Source organism: Tursiops truncatus, chromosome 12 (genome assembly GCF_011762595.2).
Source record: "Tursiops truncatus isolate mTurTru1 chromosome 12, mTurTru1.mat.Y, whole genome shotgun sequence".
NCBI lineage: Eukaryota > Metazoa > Chordata > Mammalia > Artiodactyla > Delphinidae > Tursiops > Tursiops truncatus.
Window position 1 is genome coordinate 10,491,910 of NC_047045.1, and position 12,438 is coordinate 10,504,347.

Below are 12,438 nucleotides of genomic sequence, written 5' to 3' on the forward strand. Positions count from 1 at the left end.
CGGACTGCTGTCTGTCCACTGGTGGCTGAGGCTGGTGTGCAGCTCGAGCAGGCTCAGTGGTGGTTAGCTCCAGGGCCCAGCCAGGCTTAGGACTTGTTCTGGCCTTCTAGCGAGTGGGCGGGTTCCACAGGCTGTTAGACAGCGGTGTATCTGGGACTGGTGTCGGCCTCTTGGTCTGTGAGGCTGGTCCCAAGGCTAGAGCAGGTTTGCTGTTGAGTAGGGCCAAGCTCCAGCCCATCCCTGGGTGGTGACCACGTGCCAATGGGTGAGTCTGTTCCCGAGGCTGGAGCGGTCTCACTTGTGCGAGAGGCCAAGGATTCTGGGGCTGGGGCCTGCCCACTGGTGGGTGGAGCTGGGAACCAGGGTCTCTGGCTGGAGGGTCCTGGGGGCCGTGGATCTAGTTCCTGTGCACTGGTGTGTGGAGCCTGGTCCTGGGGCTTCTGGTGGTTGGGAGCCAAGTCCAGGCGCAGCTGTGGGCTTAGAGGGTCTGAAGGCAGCTGATGTCCGATGGATGGGGCTGTGTCCCTGCTCAGCTTCGTGCTTGGCCTGCGGCATTCTAGTACTTGGACTAAGGGTACCTCTGGGTAGATTTCTAAGGGTGACCCCTCACACAACCCTGAGCCCACCATGCGATTTCCACCAAGCCAGCAGCATCTACCCTAGGCGACGACAAGGCCGCACCTATTCCAGGAGGAACTCAGCCCCTAGGGAATTAGGCCCAGGGAATCTGCACTTCTGGAAGTTGTTACCTGAAACCTTCACGCTGCTCACTGGTGGCAGGCGTGCTATGCCTAATATGCCTATAGAGAATAAAACTTAAGTTTCAGGAAATTGGATTAGGTATTCAGTAATATGTTCAATACACCAAAAAGTTAATAACAGATTATACGTTTTAAATGTGATATGATTTGTTCTCATTGTTAAAATGTATAATTCTGGCCAAAGTGGTTAGTTGACACTTGAACACATAATATATTGTAGCAAATTCTGGATTAATAAGATAGCATCTTTTATATATATATATATATATAAATTTATTATTTTTGTCTGTGTTGGGCCTTCATTGCTGCGTGCAGGCTTCCTCCAGTTGTGGCGAGCAGGGGCTGCTCTTCGTTGCAGTGTGTGGGCTTCTTGTTGCAGTGGCTTCTCTTGTTGTGGAGCACAGGTTCTAGGCGTGCGGGCTTCAGTAGTTGTGGCACAGGGGCTCAGTAGTTGTGGCTCGTGGGCTCTAGAGTGCAGGCTCAGTAGTTGTGGTGCATGGGCTTAGTTGCTCCGCGGCATGTGGGATCTTCCCGGGCCAGGACTTGAACCCATGTCCCCTGCATTACCAGGCGGATTCTTAATCACTGCGCCACCAGGGAAGTTCCCTACCGTCTTTTTTTGTATTACCTTTTAAATATATTGAATAAATCTCTCTTATACAACTTTTGAGATTGGGGCATTTTCACTAACCATATTATAATGCCTGATTTATTATTAGCTTAAACTTTTCTAAAAACATTCTGTTGAAAGATGGAACATTCTGCTAAACTAAATAAAAATTTTACTGAAAAAGCATTAGAGGGCGTTTCCTGGCAATCCAGTGGTTAGGATTCAGGGATTTCACTGCTGGGCCCAAGGTTCGGTCCCTGGTCAGGGAATTAAGAGCCCTTAAGCTGCATGGAGAGGCAAAAAAAAAAAAAAAAGGCATTAGAAATTTATATAGTGGTCCAACAAAACAATTTTTTTCCATCATCATACCTGACATTTTATTTTATTATTTTTTATACAGCAGATTCTTATTAGTTATCTATTTTATACATATTAGTATATACATGTCAATCCCAATCTCCCAGTTCATCCCACCACCCACCCACCCCGCCTTGGAGTCCATACGTTTGTTCTCTACATCTGTGTCTCTATTTCTGCCCTGCAAACCGGTTCATCTGTACCATTTTTCTAGATTCCACATATATGTGTTAATATACAATATTTGTTTTTCTCTTTCTGACTTACTTCACTCTGTATGACACTCTCTAGATCCATCCACATCTCTACAAATGACCCAATTTTGTTTCTTTTTATGGCTGAATAACATTCCACTGTATATCTGTACCACATCTTGTTTATCCATTTGTCTGTTGATGGGCATTTAGGTTGCTTCCATGACCTGGCTATTGTAAATAGTGCTGCAATGAACATTGGGGTGCATGTATCTTTTTGAATTATGGTTTTCTCTTGGTATATGCCCAGTAGAGGGCATTGCTGGGTCATATGGTAATTCTGTTTTTAGTATTTTAAGGAACCTCCATCCTGTTCTCCATAGTGGCTGTATCAATTTACATTCCCATCAACAGTGCAAGGGGGTCCCCTATCTCCACACCCTCTCCAGCATTTGTTGTTTGTAGATTTTCTGATGATGCCCATTCTAACTGGTGTGAGGTGATACCTCATTGTAGTCTTGATGTGCATTTCTCTAATAATTAGTGATGTTGAGCATCTTTTCATGGGCCTCTTGGCCATCTGTATGTCTTTCTTGGAGAAATGTCTACTTAGGTCTTCTGCCCATGTTTTGATTGGGTTGTTTTTTTATTATTGAGCTGCATGAGCTGTTTATATATTCTGGAGATTAATCCTTTGTCTGTTGAGTTGTTTGCAAATATTTTCTCCCACTCTGAGGGTTGTCTTTTCGTCTTGTTTGTGGTTTCCTTTGCTGTGCAAAAGCTTTCAAGTTTTCATTAGGTCCCATTTGTTTATTTTTGTTTTTATTTCCATTACTCTACAAGGTGGGTCAAAAAAGATCTTGCTGTGATTTATGTCAGAGTGTTCTTCCTATGTTTTCCTCTAAAAGTTTTATAGTGTCCGGTCTTACATTTAGGTCTTTAATCCATTTGGAGTTTATTTTTGTGTATGGTATTAGGGAGTGTTCTAATTTCATTCTTTTACAGGTAGCTGTCCAGTTTCCCAGCACCACTCACTGAAAAGACTGTCTTTTCTCCATTGTATATTCTTGCCTCCTTTGTCATAGATTAGTTGACCGTAGGTGCTTGGTTTTATCTCTGGGCTTTCTATCCTGTTCCATTGATCTGTATTTCCGTTTTAGTGCCAGTACCATATTGTCTTGATTACTGTAGCCTTGTAGCACAGTCTGAAGTCAGGGAGTCTGATTCCTCTACCTCCCTTTTTTTCTCCTCAAGATTGCTTTGGCTATTCAGGGTCTTTTGTGTCTCTATACAAATTTTAAGATTTTTTGTTCTACTTCTGTAAAAAATGCCGTTGGTAATTTGATAGGGATTGCATTGAATTTGTAGATTGCTCTGGGTAGTATAGTCATTTTCCCAATACTTATTCTCCCTATCCAACAACGTGGTATATCTCTCCAGCTGTTTGTGTCATCTTTGATTTCTTTCATCAGTGTCTTATAGTTTTCTGAGTACAAGTCTTTTACCTCCTTAGGTAAGTTTATTCCTAGGTATTTTATTCTTTTTGTTGCCATGGTGAATGGGATTGTTTCCTTAATTTCTCTTTCTGATCTTTCCTTGTTAGTGTACAGGAATGCAAGAGATTTCTGTGCATTAATTTTTTTTGTTGTGTGTGTTATGTGGGCCTCTCACTGTTGTGGCCTCTCCCGTTGCGGGGCACAGGCTCCAGACACGCAGGCTCAGCAGCCATGGCTCATGGGCCTAGCTGCTCCGCGGCATGTGGGATCTTCCCGGACCGGGGCACGAACCCGCGTCCCCTGCATCGGCAGGCAGACTCTCAACCACTGTGCCACCAGGGAAGCCCTGTGCATTAATTTTGTATCCTGCAAATTTACCAGATTCATTGATTAGCTGTAGTAGTTTTCTGGTGGCATCTTTAGGATTCTCTATGCATAGTGTCATGTCATCTGCAAACAGTGACATTTTTACTTCTTCTTTTCCAATTTGTATTCCTTTTATTTCTTTTTCTTCTCTGACTGCTGTGGCTAGGAAACTATGCTGAATATGTTGAATATGCAACTATGGTGAATAATAGTGGCGAGAGTGGACATCCTTGTCTTCTTCTTGATCTTACAGGAAATGCTTTCAGTTTTTCACCATTGAGAATAATGTTTGCTGTGGGTTTGTCATATATGGCCTTTATTATGTTGAGGTAGGTTCCCTCTGTGCCCACTCTCTGGACAGTGTTAATCACAAATGGGTGTTGAATTTTTTCAAAAGCTTTTTCTGGATCTACTGAGATGATCATATGGTTTTTCTTCTTCAATTTCTTAATATGGTGTATCACATTGATTGATTTGCATATATTGCAGAATCCTTGCATCCTTGGGATAAATCCCACTTGATCATGGAGTATGATCCTTTTAATGTCTTGCTGGATTCAGTTTGCTAGTATTTTGTTGAGGATTTTTTGTTTTTAAATATTTATTTATTTTTGGCTGGGTTGGGTCTTCGTTTCTGTGCGAGGGCTTTCTCTAGTTGCGGCGAGCAGGGGCCACTCTTCATCGCAGTGCGCGGGCCTCTCACTGTTGTGGCCTCTCTTGTTGCAGAGCACAGGCTCCAGATGCGCAGGCTCAGTAGCTGTGGCTCACGGGCCTAGTTGCTCCGTGGCATGTGGGATCTTCCCAGACCAGGGCTCGAACCCATGTCCCGTGCATTGGCAGGCAGATTCTCAACCACTCCGCGACCAGGGAAACCCCTGTTGAGGATTTTTGCATCTATATTCATCAGTGATATTGGTCTGTAATTTTCTTTTTTTGTAGTATCTTTGTCTGGTTTTGGTATCAGGGTGATGGTGGCCTCATAGAATGAGTTTTGGAGTGTTCCTTCTTCTGCAATGTTTTGGAAGAGTTTGAGAAGGTTGGATGTTAGCTCTTCTCTAAATGTTTGAAAAAATTCACCTGTGAAGCCATCTGGTCCTGGACTTTTGTTTACTGGAAGATGTTTAATCACAGTTTCAATTTCATTACTTGTGATTGGTCTGTTCATATTTTCTACTTCTTCCTGGTTCAGTCTTGGAAGGTTATACCTTTCTAAGAATTTGTCCATTTCTTCCAAGTTGTTCATTTTATTGGCATAGAGTTGCTTGTAGTAGTCTCTTAGGATGCTTTGTATTTCTGCAGTGTCTGTTGTAACTTCTCCTTTTTCATTACTATGGAGGTTCCCTAAAAAACTAAAAATAGAACTACCATTTGACCCAGCAATCCCAATACTGGGCATATACCCTGAAAAAACCATAATTTAAAAAGAGTCATGTAACACAATGTTCATTGCAGCTCTATACACAATTGCCAGGACATGGAAGCCACCTAAGTGCACATAGACAGATGAATGGATAAAGATGTGGCACATATATACAATGGAATATTACTCAGCCATAAAAAGAAACGAAATTTTTATTTGTAGTGAGGTGGATGGACCTAGAGTCTGTCATACAGAGTGAAGTAAGTCAGAAAGAGAAAAAGAATACCGTATGCTAACACATATATATGGAATCTTAAAAAAAAAAAAAGGTTCTGAAGAACCTAGGGGCAGAACACGAATAAAGATGCAGACATAGAGAATGGCTTGAGGACATGGGGAGGCAGAAGTGTAAGGTGGGACAAAGTGAGAGAGTAGCATGGACATATATACACTACCAAATGTAAAATAGATAGCTAGTGGGAAGCAGCTGCATGGCACAGGGAGATCAGCTCAGTGCTTTGTGTCCACCTAGAGGGGTGGGATAGGGAGGGTGGGAGGCAGACACAAGAGGGAGGAGATATGGGGACATATGTATACGTATAGCTGATTCACTTTGTTATACAGCAGAAACTAACACAACATTGTAAAGCAATTATACTCCAATAAAGATGTTAAAAAAATTTTTTTTAATGTAGAATTCAATATTTTATACTTTCATAAAATCAAATATAACCTTGAGTTGAAAATTTTTATGGATCTTAAGGACTGTAGCATTAAAAGTTAACTTTTTACTATCTTTATTTAAAGAAATAAAAATAAATTTTGTCTCCTATAATGTTGCTATATTAAGGTCAGTCTTTAAAGCATTTAAAGCTTGTTCAGATGTTGTCATAGTAGTGAAAAAGATGCTGTTGACACAGTAAATTTGTTTCTATGATAAAAGACAAGCTGATGTGTCTTTCTCAGTAGCCCTTTAATTTTGTGGTTATCAAATAGTATTTTACTTGGTACTTTTAAAAATATTTATCTATTTTATTTATTTATTTTTGGCTGCATCCGGTCTCAGTTGCGGCCCACGCGATCTTCGTTGCGGCATGCAGGCTCTTGTGGTGAGCAGGCTCTTGTGGTGAGCAGGGTCTTTGTTGTGGTGCATGGGCCTCTCTCTAGTTATGGCGTGGGCTCCAGAGCACGAGGGGTCTTCGTTGCGGTGCGCGGGCTCCAGAACGCATGGGCTCTGTAGTTTGTGGCATACAGGCTCTCTAGTTGAGGCCCACAGGCTCAGTAGTTGCGGCGTACAGGCTTAGTTGCCCTGTATATGGGACCCCAGTTCCCCAACCAGGGATTGAACCCACATCCTGTGCATTGGAAGGCAGATTCTTAACCACCGGACTACCAGGGAAGTCCCTTGGTACTTTTCTTATACTTAACCTACTTTGAAATGAAACAGTAAAAGGAATTCATGGGACAAAAATACACGACAGCTGTTTCTTACATTTTAGCGTAGCGCTCCATGCTAAAATAAATCCTAGGTAAATTGATTTCCATGAAAGCTTCTTTGACTAATCATGTTCCCCTACCTCCCCTTATAGTTTTGTGTACAGTTTTCTGTTCCCTATATGATAATTACTCATATTAACATTTAGTATTTATATTTGTGTATAATTAGTTATAATTATCACCTAATCCTGCGTTATTCATTTATGCACTAATAATTTCCTGGTGTTACTGATAGGAAGACTGATAGGAGAAAAGGAAGGAAGAAAGGTAAAAGCAGAAATTAACAAATTAGAAAATACAGTGTTCGATGAAAACCAACAGCTGATTCTTTAGTAAGAACACTGTAATGTCAAATATGAATTCACAAGTGTGACTATATTTTCCTAAATTAGTAAAATTAACTCAGGTAGTTAAGCTGAATAGATAAAACAGAAGAAACAGGAAAAGTAATCAAGGGCTTTCAAGAGGGTAAATCTGGCATACCCTCTGGAAATAAAAGATGAAAAGTTGAAAAACTCTTCAACTCATAAAGCTAAGATAACTGATACCAAAACTGAAAAACAGCATTAAATCAAGCCAACCACTGAGCTCCAATAAAAACTGTGAACACTGCAGCTTAGGTGAGCTTCCCTGGTCGGCAATATTCCATGTGTATTGTTATACATTGATGCCAAGAGATAAAACGTATCCATGGCTCCCCAGGGAAAAAAGAATAGAACGCCTGTGTTTGGTACCCTCATGGACTATGCTTTATGTGCTTTTTCCCTTAGCTAATTTTAACCTATAGCCTTACCCTGTAATAAACTGTAACCATGAGTATACTGGTTTCAGTTGAGTTCTTTCTAGTGAATTATCAAACCTGAGAATGATTTGGAGAATCTCCTGAAACTGCAACTGATGTCAGAAGTGAGAGTAGTCTTGTGGGTAGTGTTTTCCCCCAACTATACAGTTGTTTCCACTGACATAACACTCTTAAGTGATTCCCCTCCCCTTGAGCATGGGGGGGACCAATCACTTGCTTCCAACCAACTATATGGTAAAGGTTATGGGATGTACATGATCATGTGTATGTAATTATGTTAAATAAGACTGTTGCACCCTCTTGCTGGAGTCTCTCTCTCTCCCCCAGCTTTGAAGTGCTGCCATGTTATGGGCTGCCAATGCTGGGACTTCACATGGCAGGGAACTGAAAGCAGTTTCTAGCAGCTGAGGGCAATCTCTGGCCAACAGTAACCGAAGTTCTCAGTCTTAAAACTGTAAGAAACTGAATACTGCCAATAAAAGTGGATCTTTCTCCAGTCAAGCCTCAGATAAGACTGCAGCCCCAACTGACACCTTGACTGAAGCCCTGTGAGACCCTGTGCAGAACCATGCCCAGAATCCTGATCCACAGAAACTGTGAGATAATAAGTGTGTACTGTTTTAAGCCACGAAGTTTGTGGTGAGTTGTTATACAGCAGTAGGAAACGAATATAGTCCAACCCCCTCTACCACCGTCACTCACAAGCACTCAGGCCCTATCCTCTCCATGTAACTATTCATAATCCTGATAAGGTTAATAGTCAATAGTTATAATATTACTTTGAATTCACAAATACTTACAGTTGAGTAATATTCTCAAATTAGACTATGATTAGTTTTCTTGCACACATTCATTTTTTCCTGGAGTTAAAAGTAGCTTGGATTTTTTTCTTTGCCTAAGTTTCTATTTATTTATCATACACTGTCCCCAAAACTCTCCTCCAAATGTCCAACTTTTAGTACGTTCAAACACATTAGCTTGTTGAAGATAACAAAAAATGCACAAGCATAAAGAAGACTGATACATTCAATATTTTAATTTTAAAACCTTTCGCACTAGAAGACACAAAAATTGGTGTAGACAGTCTACACAGAAGTTATTCATGATATGAGAATGACAACAAAATGACAATGAGAAAACAATAAAAAAAAGCCAGTAAGAAAATGTGCAAGATATCTGAATAGGAAAAAGTTAACAGACAGCAACTGCCTCAAGTTGAATGCTGCCTAAGTGCAGAGGAGAGAGGATGGCATTTTATCCCATACCCTTTTCTTTGAGTTTTGTACCATGTGTGTATTGCCTTTTCAGAAATACATATAAAAGTATTACTTAAAAGAAAGTAAGTTATGTTTTATATTTAGCCACGTGTAGAAAAGTATCCTATATTTTTCTATGAAAGATTAAGAATTTCCCAGGACACACAGAACCTATTTTTTCATTTCCTTCTTACCTATCCTAACACATAGGACAGGACATGGCTTCCAAACATATTTGTATGTTAAACAAAACCTACCAGTTCGTGGAGGCAATGACCTTGCCTCCTTCCACACATCTGTGCTAGGTGAGAGGTGGTGTTCAGTCAGTGCTTGATGACTTTAATTGAGGTGATATGTATTTTGTCCTTCTTTTCATGACACTCTGGTAAAGCTTTTATATTTTAAATACTCCTTTGCTTCTTATTCCTTGAATAATCTGTTTCCTAGGATAATCCATCCTTTTATATTGATTAGAGTTTATGAAGAGAAACGGAGAGCTGAATAATCATTTTAGTCAATCATTGCTGTGATGCATTTCAATGATTATAAAGTCACTCTAGTTCTTGATTCTTTTTAAAAATATAATTTCAAAATTCACCAAAAACTGGAAATCCATTGTTTCTTTCATATTCAATTTGCTTTGACAGAAATTCTTTACTTAGCTTGTCAATATGGTCTCGAGAGAAGAGATTGACTTCAGGAATGAAATAATGCTCAAGTTGTTCTGTCTTGAGGCACTGAAGAAAGTATGTCACACAGTTATCAAAGCAGAGCTCCAAATCCTTGGAGTGCCACTGACTGTCATCTGGGTCCTGGGTACAGACGTGAAAGAAGGCAGTTTTCACATGATAAGAACAGAACTTATCCAGTTCCTTTCGGTTTCCAAACTTTTTTTTCAGTTGTTCTAAAAGATATTTCATTAGTTTTAAACACTCTTTCCTGTTGAATAAAAAAGAAAACCATTTATTTTTACTTCTTTACAACCTGTTTCATTCCACAAAGAACTTTAGGTATCTTACAGGAAAAACATAAGAGATATAGCAAACAATACAGATATTATAATACATATAGATACAGAAAACAATAAAGATATTGGGTTGGCCAAAAAGTTCCTTTGGTTTTTAAGTAAAAGACACATTTTTCGTTTTCACCAAGAACTTTATTGAACAACGTATTCACTGTTTTGCTCCACTACCTTCTGCCATTTTTCAGGCAACTTCGTAATTCCATCTTCCCAAAACTTTTTATCTTTTTGAGCAGAGAACTGTTCCAGGTCCCAGAACTGTCACAGTCTTCCAGGGAATCGAAATTTTTTCCATTAAGAGAATTTTGTAAAGACCGAAATAAATGGAAATCCGCAGGTGCAATGTCTGCTGAATACGGCGGATGAATCAGAACTTCCCAGCCAAGCCGTAACAGTTTTCGCCTCAAAGAAATATGAGGTCTCGGGCTTCCCTGGTGGCGCAGTGGTTGAGAGTCCGCCTGCTGATGCAGGGGACACAGGTTCGTGCCCCGGTCCGGGAGGATCCCACGTGCCGCGGAGCAGCTGGGCCCGTGGGCCATGGCCGCTGAGCCGTGCGTCTGGAGCCTGTGCTCCGCAGCGGGAGAGGCCACAACAGTGAGAGGCCCGCGTACCGCAAAAAAAAAAAAAAAAGAAAAATGAGGTCTTGCATTATCCTGATGGAAGATTATGCATTTTCTGTTGACTAATTCTGGACGCTTTTCGTCAGTGCTACTTTCAGTTGGTGTAATTGGGAGCTGTACTGTTGGAATTGTTTGGTTTTCCAGAAGGAGCTCATAATAGGGGACTCTGTTCCAATCCCACCATATACACAACATCACCTTCTTTGGATGAAGACCAGCCTTTGGTGTGGTTGGTGGTGGTTCACTTTGCTTGCCCCACGATCTCCTCCATTCCACATTATTGTACAGTATCCACTTTTCATCACCCGTCACAAATTTGTTTTAAAAACGGAACGTTTTCGTTACATTTCAATAGAGAATCGCATGCGGAAATATGGTCAAGAAGGTTTTTTCACTTAACTTATGTGGAACCCATAAGTTAAACACCAAAGCAGTGAACATAACCAAGCTGGTGCAAATGATTTTCAATGTTTGATTTGGATATTTTGAGCATGTCGGCTATCTCCTGCGTGGTATAACGTTCATTGTTCTCAATTAATGTCTCGATTTGATCGCTATCAACTTCAACTAGTCTACCCAACTGTGGAGCATTGTCCAGCGAGAAATCTCCAGCATGAAACTTCGCAAACCACTACTGACATGTTCGATCAGTCACAGCACCTTCTCCACACACTGCACAAATCTTTTTTTGCGTTTCACGGTTGCGTTTTTACCTTTCTTGAAATAATAAAGGATGATATGCCAAAAATGTTGCTTTTTTCCTTCCATCTTCGATATTAAAATGGATACACAAAAATTCACCGACTTTGATAAGCTTTCTTTTAAATGCACATTGATATGACAGCTGTCAATACAATCTAACAAAATTGTTTCAAATGACGTTAAAGACAACTAAGTGCTACCAGAGCCATCTTACGGAAAAAACTGAACGAACCTTTTGGCCAACCCAGTATATATAAATAATATAATTACAGAGTCATTCTAAAACTTAATTATTTTTTCAAATACATGCTTTAAAGTTTCAAGAACCTATTTTTTCCTTTCCTCTTCCCCGTTCCTGGCTTAAATGTTTTATTCTATCAGGATTAATTCAACTGCATGAAACCGGCAGATATTTATATTATCCAGTTATTTAGTACCTAGAAAAATCTTGTTTTAATTTTTATAAAATGATTTTGTCTTATTTTGGTTTACATTAATCATCCAGTTGTTTAGCAGTTGACAAAATTTAACGTTTATAAAATTACTAAGCCTAATCAACAATATATTTTTCTTAATGCTTGCTTCAAAGCCTGCATATGAAGCCTTAAAGAACTTCCTGTGCCTGCACATTGGGCATTCTTGTTTTAACCTTTTAACTTTTGTGATCCTTATTCCAGACAACTTTAGGAACTCAAATGAATGATTCCTTTTCAAGCTCAGTTCTTTATGGTGTCTATGCTACCAAGAAAAATAATTACCCATCTCTCAGTGTTGTTTCAAATTTACCTGGTCAGTCCCTGGCCTTCAACACAGCCAAACCACCTCAAAGCAAGCACCAGCATCCAATAAGAGTGGTCCTTTGGTCTCCTCCCATTATGCAACATTAATATTCATTACCTTGAAGCAACCAGAACACTAAGACAAATCCAATTGTCACAGCTGGTCATGACTAGTGTTCACACCCTTCGCTCTGTCCTACTTTCATACATCTACATCCATATAATCCAGGCTCAGGACTATGCTCCCCAGCACTGCCTTCTTTTTTTATTTTAATTTTAATTATTTATTTGTTTGGCTGTGCTGGGTCTTAGTTGTGGCACGCACGCGGGATCTTCGTTGCCGCGTGCGGGATCCTTTAGTTGTGGCATGCAGGCTCTTAGTTGTGGCATGCGGGATCTAGTTCCCTGACCAGGGATCAAACCCGGGCCCCCTGTGTTGGGAGCTTAGCGTCTTAACCACTGGACCACCAGGGAAGTCCTACCATTGCCTTCTAACAACACTCTTCCTTAGTCCCTTGGACCTGGCTTCCTTGGTTTCATTCTTACACTCTAATACTCCAGGTCAATCCAGCCATGCACTGCCCCCAGGACTCAAGCCAGCAATGATCATCTTC

General features: G+C 40.4%; 1 protein-coding gene across 3 annotated transcripts in view; it reads right to left on the reverse strand.

Moving 5' to 3' along the window:
* Positions 1 to 992: 992 nt before the first annotated feature.
* The window catches only part of CGAS (cyclic GMP-AMP synthase), a 29,343-nt gene continuing 17,897 nt past the window's right edge, over positions 993 to 12,438 (reverse strand). The window contains exons 6-7 of one of the 3 annotated variants that reach the window (XR_012324694.1): positions 8,957 to 9,638; positions 1,549 to 1,655 (exon numbers count right to left, since the gene is read on the reverse strand). Coding sequence is in view for 2 of the 3 variants with exons in the window: in XM_019929286.3 (XP_019784845.1) it covers positions 9,287 to 9,638 (352 nt within the window). In the remaining variant the exon portion in view is untranslated. Of the gene's footprint in view, positions 1,656 to 8,459; positions 9,639 to 12,438 lie in introns of those variants that run through there. The other 2 variants (XM_019929287.3, XM_019929286.3) reach the window with 2 other exon arrangements.